This window comes from Chroicocephalus ridibundus, chromosome 18, assembly GCF_963924245.1.
Source record: "Chroicocephalus ridibundus chromosome 18, bChrRid1.1, whole genome shotgun sequence".
Taxonomy (NCBI): Eukaryota; Metazoa; Chordata; class Aves; order Charadriiformes; family Laridae; genus Chroicocephalus; species Chroicocephalus ridibundus.
In genome coordinates, this window is record NC_086301.1 from 8839337 (window position 1) to 8861277 (window position 21941).

The 21941-nt window shown below is 52.1% G+C and overlaps 1 protein-coding gene across 1 annotated transcript; it reads left to right on the forward strand.

Moving 5' to 3' along the window:
• Positions 1 to 10519: 10519 nt before the first annotated feature.
• LOC134525068 (olfactory receptor 14J1-like) lies at positions 10520 to 16630 on the forward strand (the record flags this gene model as incomplete). The annotated part of the gene is made up of 2 exons (XM_063355520.1): positions 10520 to 10636; positions 15758 to 16630. Coding segments are annotated over exons 1-2 (990 nt in total), but the record flags the coding sequence as incomplete, so codon positions are not given.
• Between the last annotated feature and the right edge of the window lie 5311 nt (positions 16631 to 21941).

The following is a 21941-nucleotide window of genomic DNA, read 5'->3' on the forward strand; positions in this document are numbered from 1 at the left end:
AACCTCTCCAGAAGTCAAAGTCAGATGTAATTATGAAAGTTTCCTGGAGCGTTAATGCGTCCCACTGAGGGCCATTACTGCCAAAGGCTCCTGGGGGCTCGTTTGAGGGAAAACTGGAGGCAGTGAGGGCAGGTAGGCAAAGGCAATGGAGAGGTGTCTGATGCTGGCTAATCCTGAATGTGTGAGAGGAAGGCAAAGGGCCAAGCCCCGGCCTCCAGCCCCTGGGAAGGGAGATCCTGCCCCACAACCACAGCTCAGGGCTCTTCCTGGGGCATTGTGATGGGAGGACGTGCAACGCCAAGGGCAGAAACACAGAATGACGGCTCCCGGGTGGGGAAGAGGAGGCGCTAAGGCCCTAGTGCTGTAAGGATAAGGTGTCTTCTGGTAGCCTTGGTGGCACAGACAACAGCCACAGCCAAGAGGAGAAAGACATAAGCACTGTTGGGGCCTTTCAGCCTTGCCATCTCCCTTGATCGCTTCCACCACTGACTGTGCTATGGTGTCCCACATCTGCTCCTCTTCCCCTGCAGGCTGCAGACATCCCCCCTGCTTCCCCGTCTTGCTCTCCTCTCGGCATCTCACTGCTTTTACTGACCTCTCTCCGTCGTCCTTGGCTGTTCCTGAAACACAACGCCTTGGGCTGACCCCGACTCCCTCTGGGTGATCTGTTGAAGCACAGCACTGCCCTTGCAGTGGCATTTCTTTCTCCTGGTGTCCAGTCTCAACCTCCCAAGCTGACCTTTGTTGCATTATTTCTTTCTCCTGCTGTTTCCTTCCAAAGAAAAGCTCCATCGTCTCTGAAATAACCCTGCAACCAGTTTCAGGCTATTCCAATACTGCCCAGAGCCTCCCTGCCACTGGGCCAGAGAAACCCAGGTCCCTCAGCCTCTCCACAAAGCACACGTGCACTGGGCCCTCAAGCTCATCGTGGCAACCCTCCTCTGGACACTCTCCTGGTCCTCTCCACTTCTCCAAAATGGGGAGCCGCACACTGGGACACAGCTGTGTGTGTTGGGCCACAGCAGTGCTGAGTGAAAGGGGAAGGTGACTCAAGTTGCCTGGGGGCACACGCTCCTCCTCCTGCAGCCCCATAGACAGCCGGCCTTGTCCACAGTGAGCGTGCACCACTGGCTCATGAGGCGTCCCTCAGGGTGCCCAGCCCCGTCTCCGCAGGGTCCCTGCTCAGCACATCAGGTCCCAGCCTGTCCTGCTGCATTGGGTTTATTCTTCCCCGGGGTGCAGGACTGGACACTTCTCCTTGCAAAACTTCCAGACATTTCTGTTGGCCAAATCCCAGCGTCTCTCCAGCTGCCCCTGGCCTCAAGATCCATTTGGTCATCCATTGGATTGAGTGCACCCTGAGTAAGTTTGCAGATGACACCAAGTCGATTGGGAGTGTCAACCTGCTTGAGGGTAGGAATGCATTGCAGAGGGATCTGGAGAGTCTGGATCGATGGACCAAGGCCAGTGGTCTGAGGTTCAACAAGGCCAAGTGCCAGGTCCTGCACTTGGGTCACACCAACCCCATGCAGCGTTACAAGCCTGGGGAGGAGTGGCTGGAGAGCTGCCCTGCAGGAAAGGACCTGGGGGTGTTCGTGACTGCCAGCTGAATATGAGCCAGCAGTGTGCCCAGGTGGCCAAGAAGGCCAACAGCATCCTGGCCTGTATCAGGAACAGTGTGGTGAGCAGGAGTAGGGAAGTGATCGTCCCCCTGTCCTCGGCACTGGTGACGCCCTACCTTGAGTACTGCATCCTGTTTTGCGCCCCTCACCACGAAAAAGGTAATGAGGTGAGGTATTGAGGCGCTGGAGCGGGTCCAGGGAAGGGCGACGGAGCTGGTGAGGGATCTGGAGAATAAACTTTATGTGGAGTGGCTGAGAGAGCTGGGATTGTTAAACCTGGAGAAAAGTAGGCTGAGGGGAGACCTTCTCACTCTCTAAAACTCCTGGAAAAGAGGTTGTAAGGATGTGGGGTCGGTCTCTTCTACCAAGTGAGAGGCAATAGGACAAAAGGGAACGGCCTCAAGTTGTGCCGGGGAGGTTTAGGCAGGATATTAGGAAAAATTTTTACACTGAAGGGGTTATCTAGCATTGGAACAGACTGCCCAGGAAGTGGTTGAGGCACCATCCGTGGAGGTATTTAAAAGACCGGCAGACATAGTGCTTAGAGCTATGGTGTAGTGATGGCTTTTGTCAGAGGTACGTTGATGGTTGGACTAGGTGATCTGAAAGGTCCCTTCCAACCAAGACAATGCTATGATTCTATTCAACTTCCATTCCCTTTTCCAGTCTTTTTCCACTCCCAAGTTCTTCTCTTGGATCACCCTCATCTCCTCCATGGTCCAGTGACCATTCAGTGCACAGGGACCTTGAGACACCTGGGGACGTGGCCAACAGAAACCTCCTCAAGTTTTTCAAGGAGAAGGGGCAAAGTGGGAGAGGACCAGGTGAGGAGTGAGTCTGAGGAGAGGGGCCTGGGCATTTTGAGGGATGCCATATGAGCCTCTGGTAAAGGCTCAGCACCATTAAGGCCAGCTGCATATGGGGTGATGTTAGAAGGACCGTGGCCACCCAGACATGGGGATTTATCGTCCCCCTCAACTCGGCACTGGTGTTGCCACATCTGCTCTCCTAGTATCCCAGAATGGTTTGGGTTTGAAGGGACTATTAAAGATCATCTAGTCCTATGCCTGTTTTTTAGGGACATCTGTGACTCGATCAGGATGCTCAAAGCCCTGCCCTACCTGACCCTGAACACCGCCAAGGATGGGGAATCCACAACTTCTCTGGGCAACCTTTTCCACTGTCTCACCACCCTCACTGTGAAATATTTCTTCCCTATGTCCAATCTAAATCTACCGTCTTTCAGCGTAAAGCCATTGCCCCTTGTCCTGTCATTGCTGGCCCTGGTAAAATCTCTCTCTCTTATAAACCTCCCTCATAAATGAAGAGGCCACAAGAAGGTCTCCTTGCAGCTTTTTGTTTCCAGGCTCAACAACGTCAACTCTCTCAGCTGTTCTTCCTAGGAGACGTCTTCCAGCCCTCCAATGACTTTTGGTGATCTATCTCTTGACCCGCTCTAACAGCTTTAGCCATGAGGCATGTGGTGAGGGTTTCAGCTTTGGCGTTCGTGTTTGTGGAAGGATTACAGATGAGAGCTGCAGGTGAGGGATTAGGGTTAGGGTCCAGGCAAAGGCTTAGGGGGAGCTGCGTCCTGCCGAGTCTGAGGGGCAAGAGTGTGGAAGGCACTCAGCGTGTCTGGGCCCTCGTGGTGAGCAGAGGGAAAGCTCATGTGGTGATGACCAAAAGCATCCCCATTTCAATGAGCTGGGGGTTAGCACTGCGCCCCTTGGCTTGACCGGGCACATCCAGGGGGCTACAGCACACAGGATGTCTCTGCCTCCTTTCTTTGTCACCCTGCAATCACTGCCTCTGGCTTTCGGCTCTAATCAGCCCCCAGGAGGCACACTTCCATTGCCTGAAGCAGCTTCATCACCCACAGCCCTCAGCAGACCCTGCTGGACCTCCAAGGCTCTTTATTCCTGCCAGGGCCCTCCACACTCCGTGACCTTCCCTTAGGAGCTTGTTAACGTGAAGGAACTGTAATGAGTTTATTCTTGCATCTCAATTGGCCACAGGGTTGCAAGGGGACTTTGAGGGGAGACTGTCTCCAAGGAGGAGTTTTGCTAGAGTTTGCTGGAGAAGAAAAGTTTTGTTTAACAAGCACATAATGTAACATGGGCAGGGACATCGCTAGAGACATGAGTTGGTGACAAGGTTCTGGGCTGGAAATTTGGCCAAGAATAAGGCAAAGTTTTCTTAATCTGCCACACCGTCTCTTTAGCCAACTCACTAATTGTATGTATATTTATAATTTCCTATCAGTCTCTCCAACATATATCTTTTATGGTGATGGTTTGAGGAAGGTGGACCTTATTGGAGGCTTGGACTTGGCATATAGTGGAGGAATGCATTGGGTTTCTTTAATTAATTTGTATCATTTTTTTCCTTCTGGTTGTTCAGATTTAATAAGAATCCCTTGTCTATTTACAGCCAAGTCTGCGGGGGAATCAGGCAGGAATTGGTGCAAAGGAGCTGTTAACATTCAGCTGCAGACTCAGCGCACAAGTCTGATGTAGGAAAAGAATGCAAGTCCCAGGCAGCCCCAAGAGAAACGGTGGGGAGGAGGAGGTGTGGGGGAAAGTTGTCCGTACAGTGGGGGACCTCGAGGAGACGGCAGTTGGTTCTTCTCCGGTCTTCCTTAGGAGACCCTCTGGTTCAGTATCAGTTGGAGAAAGCTGCAAGCATTTCCTCTGGAAAAATAAAAAGACTAATAAAAAGCCCTTTCAAAATGAAAAATTTCCTTTTTATTAAGTTCTTCTTGAAACCTTCCACTTTAAGTAGACTCCTGAGACCTCTCCAATGAGCTGTACCAGGCTAGAAGCCCTGAAGGAAATCATGGAAGAGCTGTGGCTCATTAGGGCTTTCTGCACTTTAACGAGCCCCATGGGGCATTTGCTGCTGAGCCCAGGAATGCCAGGTACTGAGAGGAGCTGGAACAACCTGTGCAGGAATTCAAGTCAGAAGCAAACGCCAAAGTGTCTTGGAGCATTAATTGTCCCCACTGAGGGCCATTACAGACCAAGCCTCCCCATGGATTTGTTGGAGCAGGCAAGTGGAGGCTGTGATTACAGGGAGGCAAAGGCACTGTGCAGGTGGAGCTGGTGCTGAGTAAAGCCTTGATGTATTTTATCCCGCCAAGCGGCCAGCCCTGGGAAGGGGGATGCTGTCCCTCACACTGGCTCAGGGCTCCTCCTGGGGCAGTGAGGTGTGGGGTGTGCAATGCCGAGTGAAGGACAACGGCACCACACCTCCCGGCCCCCCTGGGGGGTGTAAGGAAGCAGTGAGGCCCCGCTTCCATGAGATTAAGGTGTCTCCTTTCAGGCCTTGGTAGCAAAGACAACCGCCACAGCCAAGGGGACAAAGACCTGCAGGCTGTGGACACCCAACCTGTTTCCTCCCCTTGCTCCCACTGGGGCATCTCCTCGCCTTTACCGACAGCTCTTCTTCCTCCCTGCCTGTTCCTTGGAACACCCAGCGTTGTGCTGATCCAGGCTCCCTCTGGGTGACCTCAGCACTCACAGCACTGTCCTTCATGGGACATTTCTTTCTCCTCATGTCCACTCTTCTTGGGAATGTTGATTTGGGATCCTGCCCAACTTTGATGTGGCAGCAATTTAAGATTGATTAACACAGGGTTTACTTGTATGATGTTAACAATATTAATCACCTGGCAATTATCAAAATGATTTAACAAAATTTGCTATAATCAACACAGCGTCTTATTGACAGATTCAAACATGGCAAGGTTCGCCTGAGACATACGAGAGTTTATATAGTTTAAAGGGGAGTTATACGTAAGAAAGGGACTCTTGACCAAGGCCTGTAGTGACAGGACAAGAGACAACAGTTCTAAACTGAAAAAGAGTAGATTTAGCATAGGCCCGAGGAAGAAATTTTTTAATAAAAGGGTTGTGAGACGATGGAACAGGTTTTCCAGAGATGTTGTGGGTGCCCCTGGACATCGAGGATATCAGGCTATCAAAGCGTGCAGGAGGATATGAGGATATGAAGATATCAAAGTGTAGATTTTCCAAGGATATCAAAGTATAGGTTTTGCGAGGATTTCAAAAGTAGATTTCATGAGGCTTTCGAGGATTGGATTTCAGAGTAGATTTCGCGAGGATTTCAGAGCTCATCTGCTGACAAATGCAGACGAAGGAAAAGAGTGAGTCATTCACTACTATTGGATTTCTCGAGGTGACCAAGATCGTTTGGTACCAGGAATTTACTACTTTTTGCAAAAAGAGAAATATCTTAATTCTATAGGTTAACCTCTGTATCTCTTTGTGTGTGCGCAATTCGATTTAAAAAGCTCTCTTGTAAGCCTTGTGTTTGTGTGTGTCTGTGTGTGTGATTTGATTTTGGAAGCTCATTAGAATGATGATGCTTTTGGTCATCGGCAGCTGAGTTTTCCCCTGGTCATCACGAGGGCAGAAACACGCGAAGTGGCTACGCACCCTTCCCCTCTGACCCAGCACTGCCCAGCTCACACTGAGCCTTTGCTGGACCCTAACCCTAATCCCTCACCTGCAGCTCTCATCTGTAGCCCTTCCCTGAACACCAATGCCAAAGCTGAAACCCTCACCACATGCCTCACGCCTAAACCCAAAGCCAACTCCCTAATCCTGTCCCTCAACCTCCTTTCGTCTTCAACCCCTCCCCTAAGTCTTACTCATGTTTCCCAGGATGTAGGAGGAGGGCAGGGATTGTGAAGTTCTGGAGGGAAAGGCCAGGGAGATGATGAGATGTTAGGGGCAGGCAAGAGGAGGATGAAGGCAAAGGTGCCCTTGCTGGCGAGTAGATTGTGGTGTCATTAATGCTGGAGGAAGCTGCGTGTGAGGAGCAGCGTGGTGAAGTGCTCGAGACGCCTGAGAGTTTCATCAAAGAGAGAAGGGAGCATGGGATAGGTGAAGGGAGAAGCGTGTGGGAGGGACAGCACTTGGCGAGGTTCCTGCTCTTGAAATGCCTTAACTCTGGCCTAACCCTAAGCCTCTAGCCCTAACCCAACCCCCTAACCCACAAAGCTGAGCAGGACTCAGATCAATTACAAGAAGCCCTAAGAAGAATCATCCTGAGCCTCACCATGACCTCTAGCCCTAAAAGGGGAGCTCTTACCCCCAGCCCTACCCCGATCATGAAGCAGAAACTCTGACCAGAGTTTTTGGTTCGCATGGAAGAGAACTGGTAACAGAAACCCCTAACCCAAAAGCCCTAGCGGCCTCCCTCGGAAACCCTAACCTTCCCTTGTCCTCCAAACCTCACTCTAAGCTGTTTTTCCCCCAGAGGCAGAGTGAATGCACAGGTTGTGAGGTCCTGGAACGGTCGCATGACTTCAGAAGACGAAATGTGAGATGACGTGTATCAGATCAGCTTGTGGGTGACAAGGTGGGTGATGGTGGGGAAGCTACTCTTATGTCAGCTGTGCCTCAGAACCTCACAGGTGAGTAAGAGGCAGGTGTCTGTGAAGGTGCCTGAAGTCAATTCTGTCTGAGAACCTCACAGGCCAGAAATAGGAAAATGGCTTGGCTGCTGATCGTGAAGTCACAACCTGTCTCTGCCAGTGAAAGGGAAGAAAGGTCCCATGGCTGGGTCAAGCACTGGGATAAGCCTGGTCTCAGGCACAGTCACCAGGCAGGCCAGCCAGGACAGCAGGGCATGGACACAAAAGGACTTTCTTTGGGTATTTTGGCACTCTAACAATGCTGGAAATGTGCATGGAGACCCCTCCAGTGGTAGTGGTGGGAAGGGATTCCCCTGTCATGGGGAATCTTTGGCCAGATTATCTCCAGCACCTCCAGTTTCTCTTCATGGAGTCAGAGCTTGGGCTTTCTCCTCCTCTTGTTCTCTTGGACTTTGCTGGGAAACCCTCTCAGTATTGCTGCAGTCTCCACAGAGTGCCCTTCTTGGAGAGTGAACAGCCAAGCCTGAACTGGGGGCCATCTAGAGCCCTAATGCCCACCTGGGAGAAGGAGTTAACATTAAGGGGGACAAATGATTCACCACGAACCACAATAAGGTCACCTGCCCAGTGGATGAAGGGAAGGTGGTGGATGTAGTTTTGCTGGATTGTAGTAAAGCTTTTGATAGTGTCCCTCAAAGTCTCCTTCTGGACAAGTTGCCCAACTTGGAGATGACCAGGTAGAGGATTGCGGTGGGTGAAGAACTGCCTGAACGATAGGGCTCGACCCGGGCGTAGAGTTGCAGAGTAAGAAATCAAGGGCTGCGTGAGCCTCACAGGAGGGCAGGAGATGCTCTCATCTGGAAGGGCCATTTGTGCTATTGGCGATAGAGCCACGCAAGGCTGCCTTGGTCAGACACACTCATCCATTGTTCGTGTCACGTTAAACTGTGCAAACGTAGACATCTGCAGTGCAGTGACAGGACACAGGCCTTCTAACCTTCCCATGAACCTCCAGCCTGAGCTTTCTCCCTGCACCCCCTTTGGAGGTGAACCTGAGCACAGAGCATGAGCCATTGCAGTTTGACCACTCAAGACCGTCTCCACCTTGGAGCTAATACGGGGCACAGCCAAGGTGGAGGCCCAGGGAGGAGGTGTTGCGGAGCAGCCTTTTCTGTTGCTGCAAACTAAAGCTAATCACAGACTGAATTTACTTATTTCCTGCTCCCTCCTTGATTTTTTTCTTTTTTTTTTTTTTACCCTCTCACAAGCTTAGCAGTTTTCTTTTGAGCTGCCCAGTCTCATTTCTCAATTTCTCTATTTTTGAAAGTCATGTTCTGGAAGTTGCTCAGGGCCTGCTGATGACGCAAACGTCCATTATTCTGATAGTCTTTCTAACGTTGTTAATGATGCGGTGGGTGTCTGGGGAGGAGCACAGGTAGCACTAGCATTGCTGTCGTCTCTCCTGGGCTTGTTCACTAACTGACTTATACCCAGGTAGGAACATGAGTCGGGGAGAAGTGTCCAGAGAACCCCACGCAGGTGGTTTCCAGGGAAATGAGAGAGAGGAAAAGAGGTCACCGCCGTCTCCTGCGGCACCGTGGAGTGAGGAGCGTGTTCCTGCATTGTGGCTTCTGCCAATGGTAAATCCCTTTCGGCATGCTCTGAAGTGCTGAGGCACCGTGGTGGCACAGCCACTGCCAAAAGCGGCTGCAGGCATCGGGGTGGCTTGGCTGGGCTCAGAGGAGCAGGTTTTGTTCGGCTTGGAGAAATGCCGCTGGTGAGACAGTCACTGTGCGAAGAGTCCTCCAGCAGTTTCCCATGCCCAAAGTCAGTCCAGCCCATGCACTAGGTGTGATCTCATGAAGCACCGAGTTATCTGGGCATTAGAAAGAATATGCTGTAGGTTTGGGGCCGGGGGGTGGCGGAGTGTGTTTATACAAGGAGAAAATGCTGCTTATGGGCAACCTGCCTATAAATGGTTTCTTTCACTTAAAAATTTGTGTATGATAAATGCAAGTATCTGACGGTATTTCAGGAAATATAAAACTTTCATTTTTCTACACGTTTTTTTTTCACTTGGCTAATGTGAATGCTTTTATGACATGTTCTAAACCGCTCTTCTCGTTATTCATATGTCAGAGTTTAAGATGACAAACAGAGCTGCTTGTTAATGGCTCACGTTCTTCACGTGTGAGCCGTGACAAATCCGTGTGCTCTGGGAAATGCAAAAGGGAAGGCTCAGTCTCCCAGCCGACGCGAGCATCGCTCTGCTCTGCAAGGGCTTACAGGGACTGGGGAACGTTTCTGCGCTGGGAACGGAGCCATGGAGCCCTCAGTAAGCTGCCATGAATCCATGCGACAGAGCAGCAGGGTCAGGAACAGGAACCGGAACCAGGCAGAGCTTGTCCAGAAGTTATAAAAGCCCGACCTTTTCAGGAAAACTAGATATCTCGGGAGATCACCCACTGATCTCCACTCCTCTACCTTTCATCGCCTTCCTTTTTTGAATGCTTTGAAAGCTCTTTGAGGTAGTGTTGTGATTGCTTGCATAACGCCTCCTTTTAGCACCCTGAACGCTCGTGATATATGCACAAATAGCACCTTTTCTGCCTTGTTGAAATGCCCCATGGGTGCATCAATGTACCTGATTCATTGACAGGTAGCAGTTTGTTTTCTTTCTTATAGACTTCACCTGTCAGCCATGTAAAAATGAATAATTTGGATCTAAGGCATGTCCCCCTGGTCTCTGTGTGTGTCGACAGAGCTTCGGGAGGTGGGGTCTTATCTCTGAGCAGAGCTGAGGGAACCCTCTCTCACTAAAATCTAAGAGTGAAAGCTGGTGTTGCCCTTCCCTTCCCTTCCCTTCCCTTCCCTTCCCTTCCCTTCCCTTCCCTTCCCTTCCCTTCCCTTCCCTTCCCTTCCCTTCCCTTCCCTTCCCTTCCCTTCCCTTCCCTTCCATCATCCTAGCAGAAAAAATATTTTTTTCTGGTCCATACATCATTTGGACTGAAGAGATCTGTTCTGTTTTCTCCTGAGAAGCCTTTGCTCAACGAGCAACTGGTGTTCCGCTCCCATAGAGCCATGCAGATCTCGTTTGGGCTTTCCTAATTACTGCAGTCACACCTGTGCTGGTCTCGGTAGTCTTTCACTGTGATTGAGGGGTGCGTGATGGTGCGTGGGCCGCTGCCATTGTCCAGTGAGCGTGTTGTTTGGGTTGCTCTGTGGACAGAAAATGTCCCAAAGAAAAGCCTTGGAGAATCACACAGCAGGACCTGGCTTTCTTCTTCTGGGATTCTCTGACCACGCCAACCTGCAAGGCCTGCACTTCACAGTCTTCCTGATCATCTACCTCATGGTCCTCACAGGGAATGGCCTCATGCCAAAAATGCTGCGGGCTTTCCTGACGGGAGACGGCAGCATCTCCTTCCTTGGCTGTGCTGCCCAGCTGTATTTCCTGGTTTTGCTGGGCAGCACCGAAAGCCTTCTCCTGGCCTCCATGGCCTACGACCGCTATGTAGCTACCTGTGACCCCCTGCACTATGGCCTCATCCTGAATGGGAGCCTCTGTGTCAGACTGGTGGTGGGCTCATGGGTGGCTGTCATCCCAGTACAAGTAGGGCAGACTTACCAGCTGTTCACTTTGCCCGGCTGTGCATCCCATAGCCTTCATCACTTCTTCTGTGATGTCCCCCCTCTGTTGGAACTGGCCTGTGCAGACACTTTCTGGAACCAAGTGATGCTGCACACCATCATCCTGCTCTTTGCAGTCCTTCCCTTTTCCTTGATGGTCGTTTCTTACACTCAAATTGTCAGGGCAATGCTGAAAATGCCTTCAGTTCTGGGCAGACGCAAAGCCTTTTCCACCTGCTCCTCACACCTGGGGGTGGTGACTCTCTTCTATGGCTCCGTCATGGTTGTGTACTTTAAACGACGGTCAAGAGACTCTGCAGACACTGACAAATACCTTGCCCTGTTTTACACAATTGTGACCCCCATGCGCAACCCCGTCATCTATAGTCTGAGGAATAAGGAAGTGAGAATTGCCCTGAAGAGGCTCCTATGGAGAAAGTGATAGAGCAGAGTATGTGAAAGGGGCCCAAATAGTACCAAAAGTCCCAACAAGGTATTTGGTTGTGTGAACACAGGTGTCCCATAGTAGCTTAGACAAAACCCGTCTCCTGCCTGGCTATAATCCTCCTCAGGAGGGGGACAGGTCTCCCGGGGCATTCCTGGTATCTCTGATAGCTCCACCTAGGTATCTTCATACTCCAGAGCAGCTTCAGCTCCCCTGGAGAGCTGACTGCAAACAGCTTGTTCAGGCTGTGTCTGCCCAAGCTGCCAGTACCTTTAAAGGAAAACAGTCGAATCAGTCAAGAGGGATTAGAGGGTGACGCATCCAGTGAGAAGAAGACGACTAACCTCAGGCTGAGAAATCATTTGCTGGACCCCATTGACTATCCAGAGTGTCCATGGATGGCATCAGCTTAGGAGAATTGAAGGACCTGAAAGTCATCTTCCCCTCCTATCATATTTTGCATTGAGCTGTACAATGCTTGACAAATTCAACATGAATAGATCAAAAGCAAAACCAAACCCGAAATCACTAGGAGATTTTCATGACACAAATAGGCAAAGCTGTGAGTAACAGAGCCTGAAATCGACGTGCAGCCTGCTTTGAGCAAGAGGTTATGCTGGAGACTTCCCGTGATCCGTTGCCATCTGAATGGTTTTATGAGTCTACACAGCATTTCTTCGAAACTGACTTTGCTGATAAGATGGAGAAACAAGACTGAGACTGATTGACTGAGCTTTTGCAATGTCTGCCTTAGAATGAGATGGGTTCTCCCTGTGTCTCTCCAGTGGTGGCAAAGTGGGCTGAGATCATCACGTGCACATGGAAACCAGTGACAAGTGGCGTTCCTCAGGGGTCAGTACTGGGACCAGTGCTGTTTAACATCTTTGTTGGTGACATGGACAGTGGGATTGAGTGTACCCTCAGCAAGTTTGCTGACGACAACAAGCTGTGTGGCACAGTCAACACGCTGGAGGGAAGGGATGCCATCCAGAGGGACCTGGAGAGGCTTGAGAGGTGGGCCTGTGTGAACCTCATAAAGTTCAGCCAGGCCACATGCAAGGTCCTGCACCTGGGTCATGGCAATCCCAGGCACAAATCCAGGTTGAGTGGAGAATGGCTTGAGAGCTGCCCTGAGAAGAAGGTGGTGCTGGTGGGCGAGAAGCTCAACACGAGCAGGCAAAGTGCACTTGCAGCCCAGAAAGCCAACCGCATCCTGGGCTGCATCAAAAGAAGCGTGGCCAGCAGATGGAGGGAGGTGATTCTGCCCCTCTGCTCCGCACTGGTGAGACCCCACCTGCAGTACTGTGTCGAGCTCTGGAGTCCTCAGCACAAGAAGGACATGGACCTGTTGGAACGGGTCCAGCGGAGGGCCACAAAGATGATCAGAGAGCTGGAGCCCCTCTGCTATGAGGACAGGCTGAGAGAGTTGGGTTTGTTCAGCCTGGAGAAGGGAAGGCTCTGCGGAGACCTTACAGCGGCCTTCCAGTCCCTAAAGGGTGCCTACCGCAAGGATGGGGAGGGACTTTTTATCAGGGAGTGTGATGACAGGGCACGGGGTAATGGCCTCAAATTGAAAGAGGGTAGATTTAGAATGGATATCAGGAAACAATTCTTTACTGTGAGGGTGGTGAGGCACTGGAAGAGGTTGCCCAGAGAAATTGTCAATGCCCCATCCCTGGAGGTGTTCAAGGCCAGGCTGGGTGAGGCTTTGAGCAACGTGGTCTAGTGCGAGGTGTCCCTGCCCAGGGCCGGGGGGTTGGAACTGGGTGATCTTTAAGGTCCCTCCCAACTCGAACCATCCTGTGATTCTGTGTGATTCTGTAAAGATATTAAAGTGATCTGTCCCCAGATACCAAGCACTGAGGAACAAGCATCAGGGTGACCATCTGCACACAAACATTAACAGCTGACCAAATGGAGCTTGAGGCCAGGGGCAGCTGGAGAAATGATGAGATTTGACCACCAGAAATGTCTTGAAGTTTTGCAAGGAGAAGTGTCCAGTCCTGCACCCCGGGGAAGAATAACCCCAAGGCAGCAGGACAGGCTGGGACCTGATGTGCTGAGCAGGGACCCTGCGGAGATGGGGCTGGGCACCCTGAGGGACGCCTCAAGAGCCAGTGGTGCACGCTCACTGCGGACAAGGCCGGCTGTCTATGGGGCTGCAGGAGGAGGAGCGTGTGCCCCCCAGGCAACTTGAGTCACCTTCCCCTTTCACTCAGCACTGCTGTGGCCCAACACACACAGCTGTGTCCCAGTGTGCGGCTCCCCATTTTGGAGAAGTGGAGAGGACCAGGAGAGTGTCCAGAGGAGGGTTGCCACGATGGGCTTGAGGGCCCAGTGCACGTGTGCTTTGTGGAGAGGCTGAGGGACCTGGGCTTCTCTGGCCCAGTGGCAGGGAGGCTCTGGGCAGTATTGGAATAGCCTGAAACTGGTTGCTGGGTTATTTCAGAGACGATGGATCTTCTCTTTGGAAGGAAACAGCAGGAGAAAGAAATAATGCAACAAAGGTCAGCTTGGGAGGTTGAGACTGGACACCAGGAGGAAGAAATGCCACTGCAAGGGCAGTGCTGTGCTGCAACAGATCACCCAGAGGGAGTCGGGATCAGCCCAAGGTGTTGTGTTTCAAGAAGAGCCAAGGACGATGGAGAGAGGTCAGTAAAAGCAGTGAGATGCCGAGAAGAGAGCAAGACGGGGAAGCAGGGGGGATGTCTGCAGCCTGCAGGGGAAGAGGAGCAGATGTGGGACACCATAGCACAGTCAGTGGTGGAGACGATCAAGGGAGAGGGCAAGGCTGAAAGGCCCCAACAGTGCTTATGTCTTTCTCCTCTTGGCTGTGGCTGTTGTCTGTGCCACCAAGGCTACCAGAAGACACCTTATCCTTACAGCACTAGGGCCTTAGCGCCTCCTCTTCCCCACCCGGGAGCCGTCATTCTGTGTTTCTGCCCTTGGCATTGCACGTCCTCCCATCACAATGCCCCAGGAAGAGCCCTGAGCTGTGGTTGTGGGGCAGGATCTCCCTTCCCAGGGGCTGGAGGCCAAGGCTTGGCCCTTTGCCTTCCTCTCACACATTCAGGATTAGCCAGCATCAGACACCTCTCCATTGCCTTTGCCTACCTGCCCTCACTGCCTCCAGTTTTCCCTCAAACGAGCCCCCAGGAGCCTTTGGCTGTAATGGCCCTCAGTGGGACCCATTAACGCTCCAAGAAACTTTCAAAATTACATCTGACGTTGACTTCTGGAGAGGTTTCATCAGCTTCCCCTGTGTCTGAGCTTCATGGGCTCAGCACCAAAACCACCAGAGAGGTCAATAAAATGCCTTGAGCTGGTCCTCTGCCACTAAACTGGTCCAGGCTCCTGGGATGGAGGAAAGTCATGGCAAGTCTCTTTTGCAGTCTCCTCTGCAAAGCGTGAGAGGAGACGAGCAGGCAGAGAGAGGTTAAAGGCAGCTGGGAGTGGGAGGACTCTGAGAGCTCACAGAGAGAGAAACCTTCACAGCCCTTGACACGGTAAGTCTCTGGGTGCAGGGCAATGCCGCTGCAGTTCCTGCAGGGATCTCCTAAAGCTCTCATAGCCCAAAACCTGTGGGATCTCTCTCCTGGGTAGAGCAGGAGGACATACCCAAGATCAGAGATTCTCTGCTGCACCACCAGAGGCAGTGGACATTTCAAAGGGACTTTGCCAGAAGCACCTCAAGACAAGCTCTACCTGGGAGTTGTCCTGGTTTCAGCTGGGAGAGAGTTCATTTTCTTCCTAGAAGCTGCTGTGGTTTGGATTTAGTATGAGACTAACGATGATGAGACATTTTGGTTGAGTTGTTGCTAAGTAGTGTGTATGTTAAGTCAAGGACTTGTTCGGTTTCCCGTAGAAAGTGAGAGGGAGCACAGGCAGGACAAGCTGGGCCTAGGAATATTCCATACCACAGACGTCATGCTCAGTATAGAAATGGGGGTTGGCCGGGCGGCAGGAATCCGTGTTCGCTGCTCGGGATGGGCATCGGGTGGTAAGCAATTGTACTGCATCACTCCTGGTTTCCTATATTCTTTTACAATGATTGTCATTTTCTTTCCCGTTACTGGTCTATCAAACTGTCTGTACCTCAACCCATGAGATTTTTATTCTTTTTTCTCCCTCTTCTCCCTGTTCCTCTGCAGGGGGCCAGGGGGGAGCGAGTCAAAAGCTGCGTGGTCGTTCCCCCCCGACAAGGCTGAGGAGTGAGCTGGCTCTGCTCATGTCACTGCAGCTTTAGGACAACCAGGAGCTTCCTTGAGGTTTTCCTGCAGGAATATGCTGAGCAGCTCCTCTGCGTTACAAGTGGATTACAGATGAGGTAACTAGTGAATGTCAGACGCTGTAACCCCTTTCCCAAATCCCCGCTGCTGTGGAGCAGGGATGACTCTTTGGGAGCCCACAAGCAGAGCTCTGCTCCTCACGGCTCACTTGGCCAGCAACAATGAGAGCTCCAACAAGGGCAATGCAGAAAGCTCCCGGAAGGAAGGACACAGGCAAAGAGTGTTTTCGGGGCTTGGGTTTGGAAGGGCAGGCAATGGGAAGAGATTTGCTCAGAGCTGTCCTGACTCGTGAGTGTGCTTTCCTCCTTTGGCAGTACCTCGGGAACAAAGGGATCCGATGTCCAACGGCAGCTCCATCACCCACTTCCTCCTGCTGGCATTCGCAGACACGCGGGAGCTGCAGCTCTTGCACTTCTGGCTCTTCCTGGCCATCTACCTGGCTGCCCTCCTGGGCAATGGCCTCATCATCACTGCCGTAGCCTGTGACCACCGCCTCCACACCCCCATGTACTTCTTCCTCCTCAACCTCGCCCTCCTCGACCTGGGCTGCATCTCCACCACTCTGCCCAAAGCCATGGCCAATTCCCTCTGGGACACCAGGGCCATTTCTTTCTTGGGTTGTGTTTCCCAGGTCTTTTTCTTTGCCTCCTTCATCTCAGCAGAGTTTTACCTTCTCACCATCATGGCCTACGACCGCTACGTTGCCATCTGCAAACCCCTGCACTATGGGTCCCTCCTGGGCAGCAGAGCTTGTGTCCACATGGCAGCAGCTGCCTGGGGCAGTGGCTTTCTCAATGCTCTCCTGCACACTGCCAATACATTTTCAATACCCCTCTGCCAAGGCAATGCCCTAGACCAGTTCTTCTGTGAAATCCCCCAGATCCTCAAGCTCTCCTGCTCAGACTCAGACTACCTCAGGGAAATTGGGCTGGTTCTGGTTAGTGCCTTTTTTTCCTGTTTTTGTTTTGTTTTCATTGTGGTGTCCTATGTGCAGATCTTCAGGGCTGTGCTGAGGATCCCCTCGCAGCAAAGACGACACAAAGCCTTTTCCACGTGCCTCCCTCACCTGGCCGTGGTCTCCCTCTTTATCAGCACTGCAGTATTTGCCTACCTGAAGCCCCCCTCCATCTCCTCCCCATCCTTAGATCTGGTGCTGTCAGTTCTGTACTCGGTGGTGCCTCCGGCAGTGAACCCCCTCATCTACAGCATGAGGAACCAGGAGCTCAAGGATGCCCTGAGGAAACTGATTGGACGTTTTTTCATCAGCCATAGATTGTGTACCTTCCTCTGCAAATGATTCCCTGTATCTGTTGTGATGGGTCGAGTCTATCATTATTCATCCCCCCCTCCTTAACTATCCACCTGTCTTGTGTGACACAAAAGATTTGTGTAAATGAAGAGTCAGGCGCTCTGTGTGTTTAAATAAAATAAATGAACCATTGGCAACTACTTTTTCTGAGACCCATCAGCAGCAGCGCCGAATGGATGGGAAATGAGAAGACCTCTGTGGCTGCAGCAGCCTGGGGCAGGCTGTCCCAGTGCCACTCTGTCACTGGGGCGGCAGGAGCTGCCTGAGGGTCCCCAGGGCCAGGGCTCTTGTACCGGGCTGGGGAGAGGGGATGGCACAGAGGGGCTGCAGACCCCTCAGAATATCCTGGGGAGGAGGACACGGGGGCCCACTGACTGCCTTTTCCTTGTGCCCAAATGCCCCCCGTCTCTGGGGCTGACCCTCCTCTGCCCCCCAGCAGCTGCGGTGCCCTTCAGAGGGGCTGTGGCTGTGGAGTGAGTGCCCAGAGCTCTGCAGCACCCTGGGGCGGGCTCTGCTGTTGGGCCAGCGCAGACTGGGCTGGGATGGAGAGAGGGCAGGGGAGGTGGGAGAGCTTGGAGGGAGCTGGGCTGGGCTGGAAAGCGCCCAGGAGGAAAAATCCTAGGAGTGCAGCTTGTACCGTGTGACCATGCGGGGTGAGGACTCTCACCAGAGTGTTTGTGGTGCAGAGCCAGGGCTTGTGGAAAGGGTTAAAGCCAGGCAGGTGCAGGAGAGAGGAGGCTGCTCTGTGGGGGTACCTGTTAGGGTAGGTAGGCTGTTAGGGGGTATCTGTGGGGCAGCCCTGCATGTGAGCAACACTGCCTGCAGCAGGAGAAGGAAGCGGCCGTTGATCTGACTGTACTGGCTTCTCATTCACTTCCATGGTCACAGGGAACCCAAGCGCTTCCCCCACCATCATCAAGGGGAGAGAGAGGGGAAGAAATCAGCATTAGTCAGCATTTAGGCACCTCAGGAGGTCTCTGCTTGTAGCTGCTGCTCCCAACAGGATGAGCTATGGGATCAGACCAAGTTGCTAAGGAATTTATCCAGTAAGGAATTAACAATACTAAAGGATGAAGACAGTGCAGCCCCTCTGGGCAACCTGCTCCCATGTTTGTCTCTCCTGATGAGGAAGAAGGTTTTCCTTATCTCTAGCTGTCCTGGTTCTGGTGGGGATAGGGTTAATTCTCCCTGCTCTTCCATGCCATGTGAGCCATGCCCACCCTGAGCTGCCGGGGGAGGGGGCAGGACTTCTCCGCTTGGAGGGGGCTGGGGTGTCCAGGGTCCAGGGAGTGGCGGGGAGCGGCGGTTCCCTAATCATCTTTGTATGTTCCTCTGTCCATGTGATTGTTGTTCTTTGTTTTCTTGTTCCCTTTGCTGTTCTGTTAAACTGCCTTTGTCTCAACCCAAGAGTTTGGCCTTTTTCTTATGATTCTTCCCGTACTGGGAAGGCCCGAGCGAGCGGCACGGGGTTCTTTGTTGCCATCTGAGGCCAAACCACGACAGTCCTTTTTGGCACCCAACGTGGGGCTCGAAGGGTTGAGATAACAACAGAATTCAACTAGAGCTGGGAAAAACGATTTTGTCGTATGCGTTTATTTTATTAGGTAAATTGTTGCTTGGTTTGTTCTCGTGGCTGTGTTATGTAAATTCCTATATGGCTCATGTACTCCCTGCGATGATGGTTGCTACTTCTGGGAGAGGGATCAGGATTATTATTTTACTGTCCTGTGCGATATCAGCTTATGATATGATAACATCACTGTTCAGACAGTTACTTTGGGGTGTCTATGTGGTATTGCTGTCCCTCCCGTACATTGGGCACCGTCTCTCACAATTTATTAATAATTACACCCCGTCTGGGGGGGAAACGGAGGGGGAACACTTTCCCCAGCTCTTTTGCCTCCCTTTTCTCCCTCAGGTCAGGTATGACAGCTTTTGAGAATGTTGAATATCCTTGGGATGCTCAAACCAGCCTGGTCCTATCGTTATGTCTCCCGAACGTGTTCCAGGTCTTGGTTAGGGTTAAACGACTATTTAAGACTACCACGCAGAGATCTGCTCCGAGGCTGGACAGTCAGGGGTGGCATGGCATGTGGGACAACGTGGGCAGGTATCTAGAGAACTTCTCGCCTCCAGTGGTCTGGGACTTCACCCCTGAACAATTACAGGACCCTGACAGAGTGGTAGAATATCTGAAGGGAAAATGCTGTGGCTATTCTGGAGAGGCACAACTCACCGCACTGTGCTGGGCCCTGGCCAGTATCTACCAGGCACTGCTCAGTGGTACGCAGCACCCTCGGGGGAAAGAGATGGAGACCAGGCCGACAGACAGTGTGGCTACTGCAACCTCTGCGACAGACACTGCGGCTACTGCAACCCCTGTGACAGACACTACGGCTACTCCAACCCCCTCTGTGGAAGCCGCTGCCGCTGAACCAGGGAACCAAGGAAGTGGACTACCATGGAAAGAGGTATCCAGTGCCTGAGAGAATTAGCCGTGCGGGACATGGTTTATTATGACTCGGATGATGCAGACTTACCCACAGACCCTGATGAGGTGCGATGCACAAGGCCCACGTGGCAGAAGTTTGTACGGAGCGCACCATCGTCATATGCCGACTCACTGGCAGTAGTGGAATGGAAAGGTGAAGAGGAACCAAGGGTGGATGAGGTGGCTGGCCGGCTCTGGCCATATGAAGAAAGTCTCTCTTCCCCCCTTGTCTCAGCTGTGGAGAAACTGTCGCGGAAGGTCCAGCAACTTGAAGAGAATATGTCCTACTCCCCACCTGTACGGGCCAGCATCTCAGCTATTAGGAGCACGCGTTTCCCCACTCAAGAGAGAGAGTACAGAGGGTACACACCACGAGGCACCCTGTGGTTCTACCTGCGTGACCACGGGGAGGACATGAGGAAGTGGGATGGACAACCTACTTCGATGCTGCGGACATGGGTACAGGAGTTGCAAGGAAGGACAACCACAAAGGGTGATCCCTCCAGGAAAAGTGCCGCCCCGGTCTCCAGGGGGCAGTTGCCCAGACAGAGCAGAAGGCCTGATCTTGCTTCTGATCCTCTTGAGGGAACTTCCAAGTCATTTCTGCTAGAAGTGAGTACCAGATAGTATGACCAGGATTAGAGGGGCCCTGCCTCCGGCCAGGTGGAGGAAAGGGACAACCGGGTTTATTGGACAGCGTGGATCCGATGGCCTGGCACATCAGACCCACAGGAGTATAAGGCTCTAGTGGACACGGGTGCACAGTGCACCCTAATACCATCAAGCTACAGAGGGGCAGAACCCATCTGTATTTCTGGGGTGACAGGGGGGTCCCAAGAGCTGACTGTACTGGATGGAGGCTGAAGTGAGCCTAACTGGGAATGAGTGGCAAATGCATCCCATTGTGCCTGGCCCAGAGGCTCCATGCATCCTTGGTATAGATTACCTCCCGAGAGGGTATTTTTATGTGGGTATTTAACGGTTGTGATCAACAACATAGCAGCTATGTCTCCACCAACTAGTAAAAAGGAAACACAAGCTCTCTTAGGCATTGTGGGGTTTTGGAGAATGCATATCCCACATCACAATCTAATTGTAAGCCCTCTGTATCAAGTAACCCGGAAGAAGAACGATTTCAAATGGGGTCCTGAGCAACGACAAGCTTTTGAACAAATCAACCAGGAAATAGTCCATGCAGTGGCCCTGGGGACAGTCCGGGCAGGACAAGACATTGAAAACGTGCTCTACAGCGCAGCCGGGGAGAACGGCCCTACCTGGAGTCTCTGGCAGAAAGCACCAGGGGAGACCTGAGGTCGACCCCTGGGGCTTTGGAGTTGGGGATCCAGAGGATCCGAAGCCCGCTACACTCCAACAGAAAAAGAGATCTTGGCAGCATATGAAGGGGTTCGAGCTGCTTCGGAAGTGGTTGGTACAGAAGCACAGCTCCTCTCAGCACCTCGACTGCCGGTGCTGGGCTGGATGGTCAAAGAAAGGGTCCCCACCACACATCATGCATCTGGTGCCACAGGGAGTAAGTGTATTGCATTGATCACACAGCAAACTCGAATGGGAAAACCCAGTCACCCAGGAATTCTGGGAGTGATCATGGACTGGCCAGAAGGCAAGGATTTTGGAATGTCACCAGGGGAGGAGGTGGCGCGTGTGGAAGAGGCCCCATATAATAAACTGCCAAAAAATGGGAAGAAATATGCCCTGTTCACTGCTGGGTCCTGCCGGATTGTGGGAAAGCATGGAAAGTGGAAGGCTGCTGTGTGGAGTCCTACACGACAAGTTGCAGAAGCCAGTGAAGGACAGGGTGAATCGAGCCAGTTTGCAGAGGTGAAAGCCATTCAGCTGGCTTTGGACATTGCCGAGCGAGAAAAATGTCCAGTACTTGATCTCGACACTGACTCATGGATGGTGGCAAATACTCTGTGGGGGTGGCTACAGCAGCGGAAGCAGGGCAAGTGGCAGCGCAGAGGCAAACCCATCTGGGCTGCTGAACTATGGCAAGATATTGCTGCCTGGATAGAGAATCTGGTTGTGAAAGTACGCCACGTAGATGCCCATGTACCGAAGAATCGGGCCACGGAGGAACATCAGAACAAGCAGCAGGTGGATCGGGCTGCTAGGATTGAAGTGGCTCAGCTGGATCTGGACTGGCAACATAGGGGTGAACTCTTCATAGCTCGGTGGGCCCATGACACCTCAGGCCATGAAGTAAGAGATGCGACATATAGATGGGCTCGTGACCGAGGGGTGGCCTTGACCATGGACACTATTGCACAGGTCATCCATGAATGTGAGACATGCGCTGCAATCAAACAAGCCAAGCGTTTGAAGCCTCTTTGGTGTGGAGGACAATGGCTGAAATATAAATCTGGGGAGGCCTGGCAGATTGATTATATCACACTGCCACAAACCCGTCAAAGCAAGCGCTGTGTGCTCACAATGGTGGAAGCAACCACTGGATGGCTGGAAACATACCCTGTGCCCCATGCCACTGCCCGGAACACTCTCCTGGGCCTTGAAAAGCAAGTCCTGTGGAAACATGGTACCCCAGAGAGAATTGAGTCGGACAACGGGACTCATTTCCAAAACAGCCTCATAGACACCTGAGCATGGCATTGAGTGGGTGTATCACATCCCCCGTCACGCACCAGCCTCTGGGAAGATAGAACGATACAATGGACTGTCAAAAACTACACTGAGAGCAATGGGTGGTGGGACTTTAAAACATTGGGATGCACATTT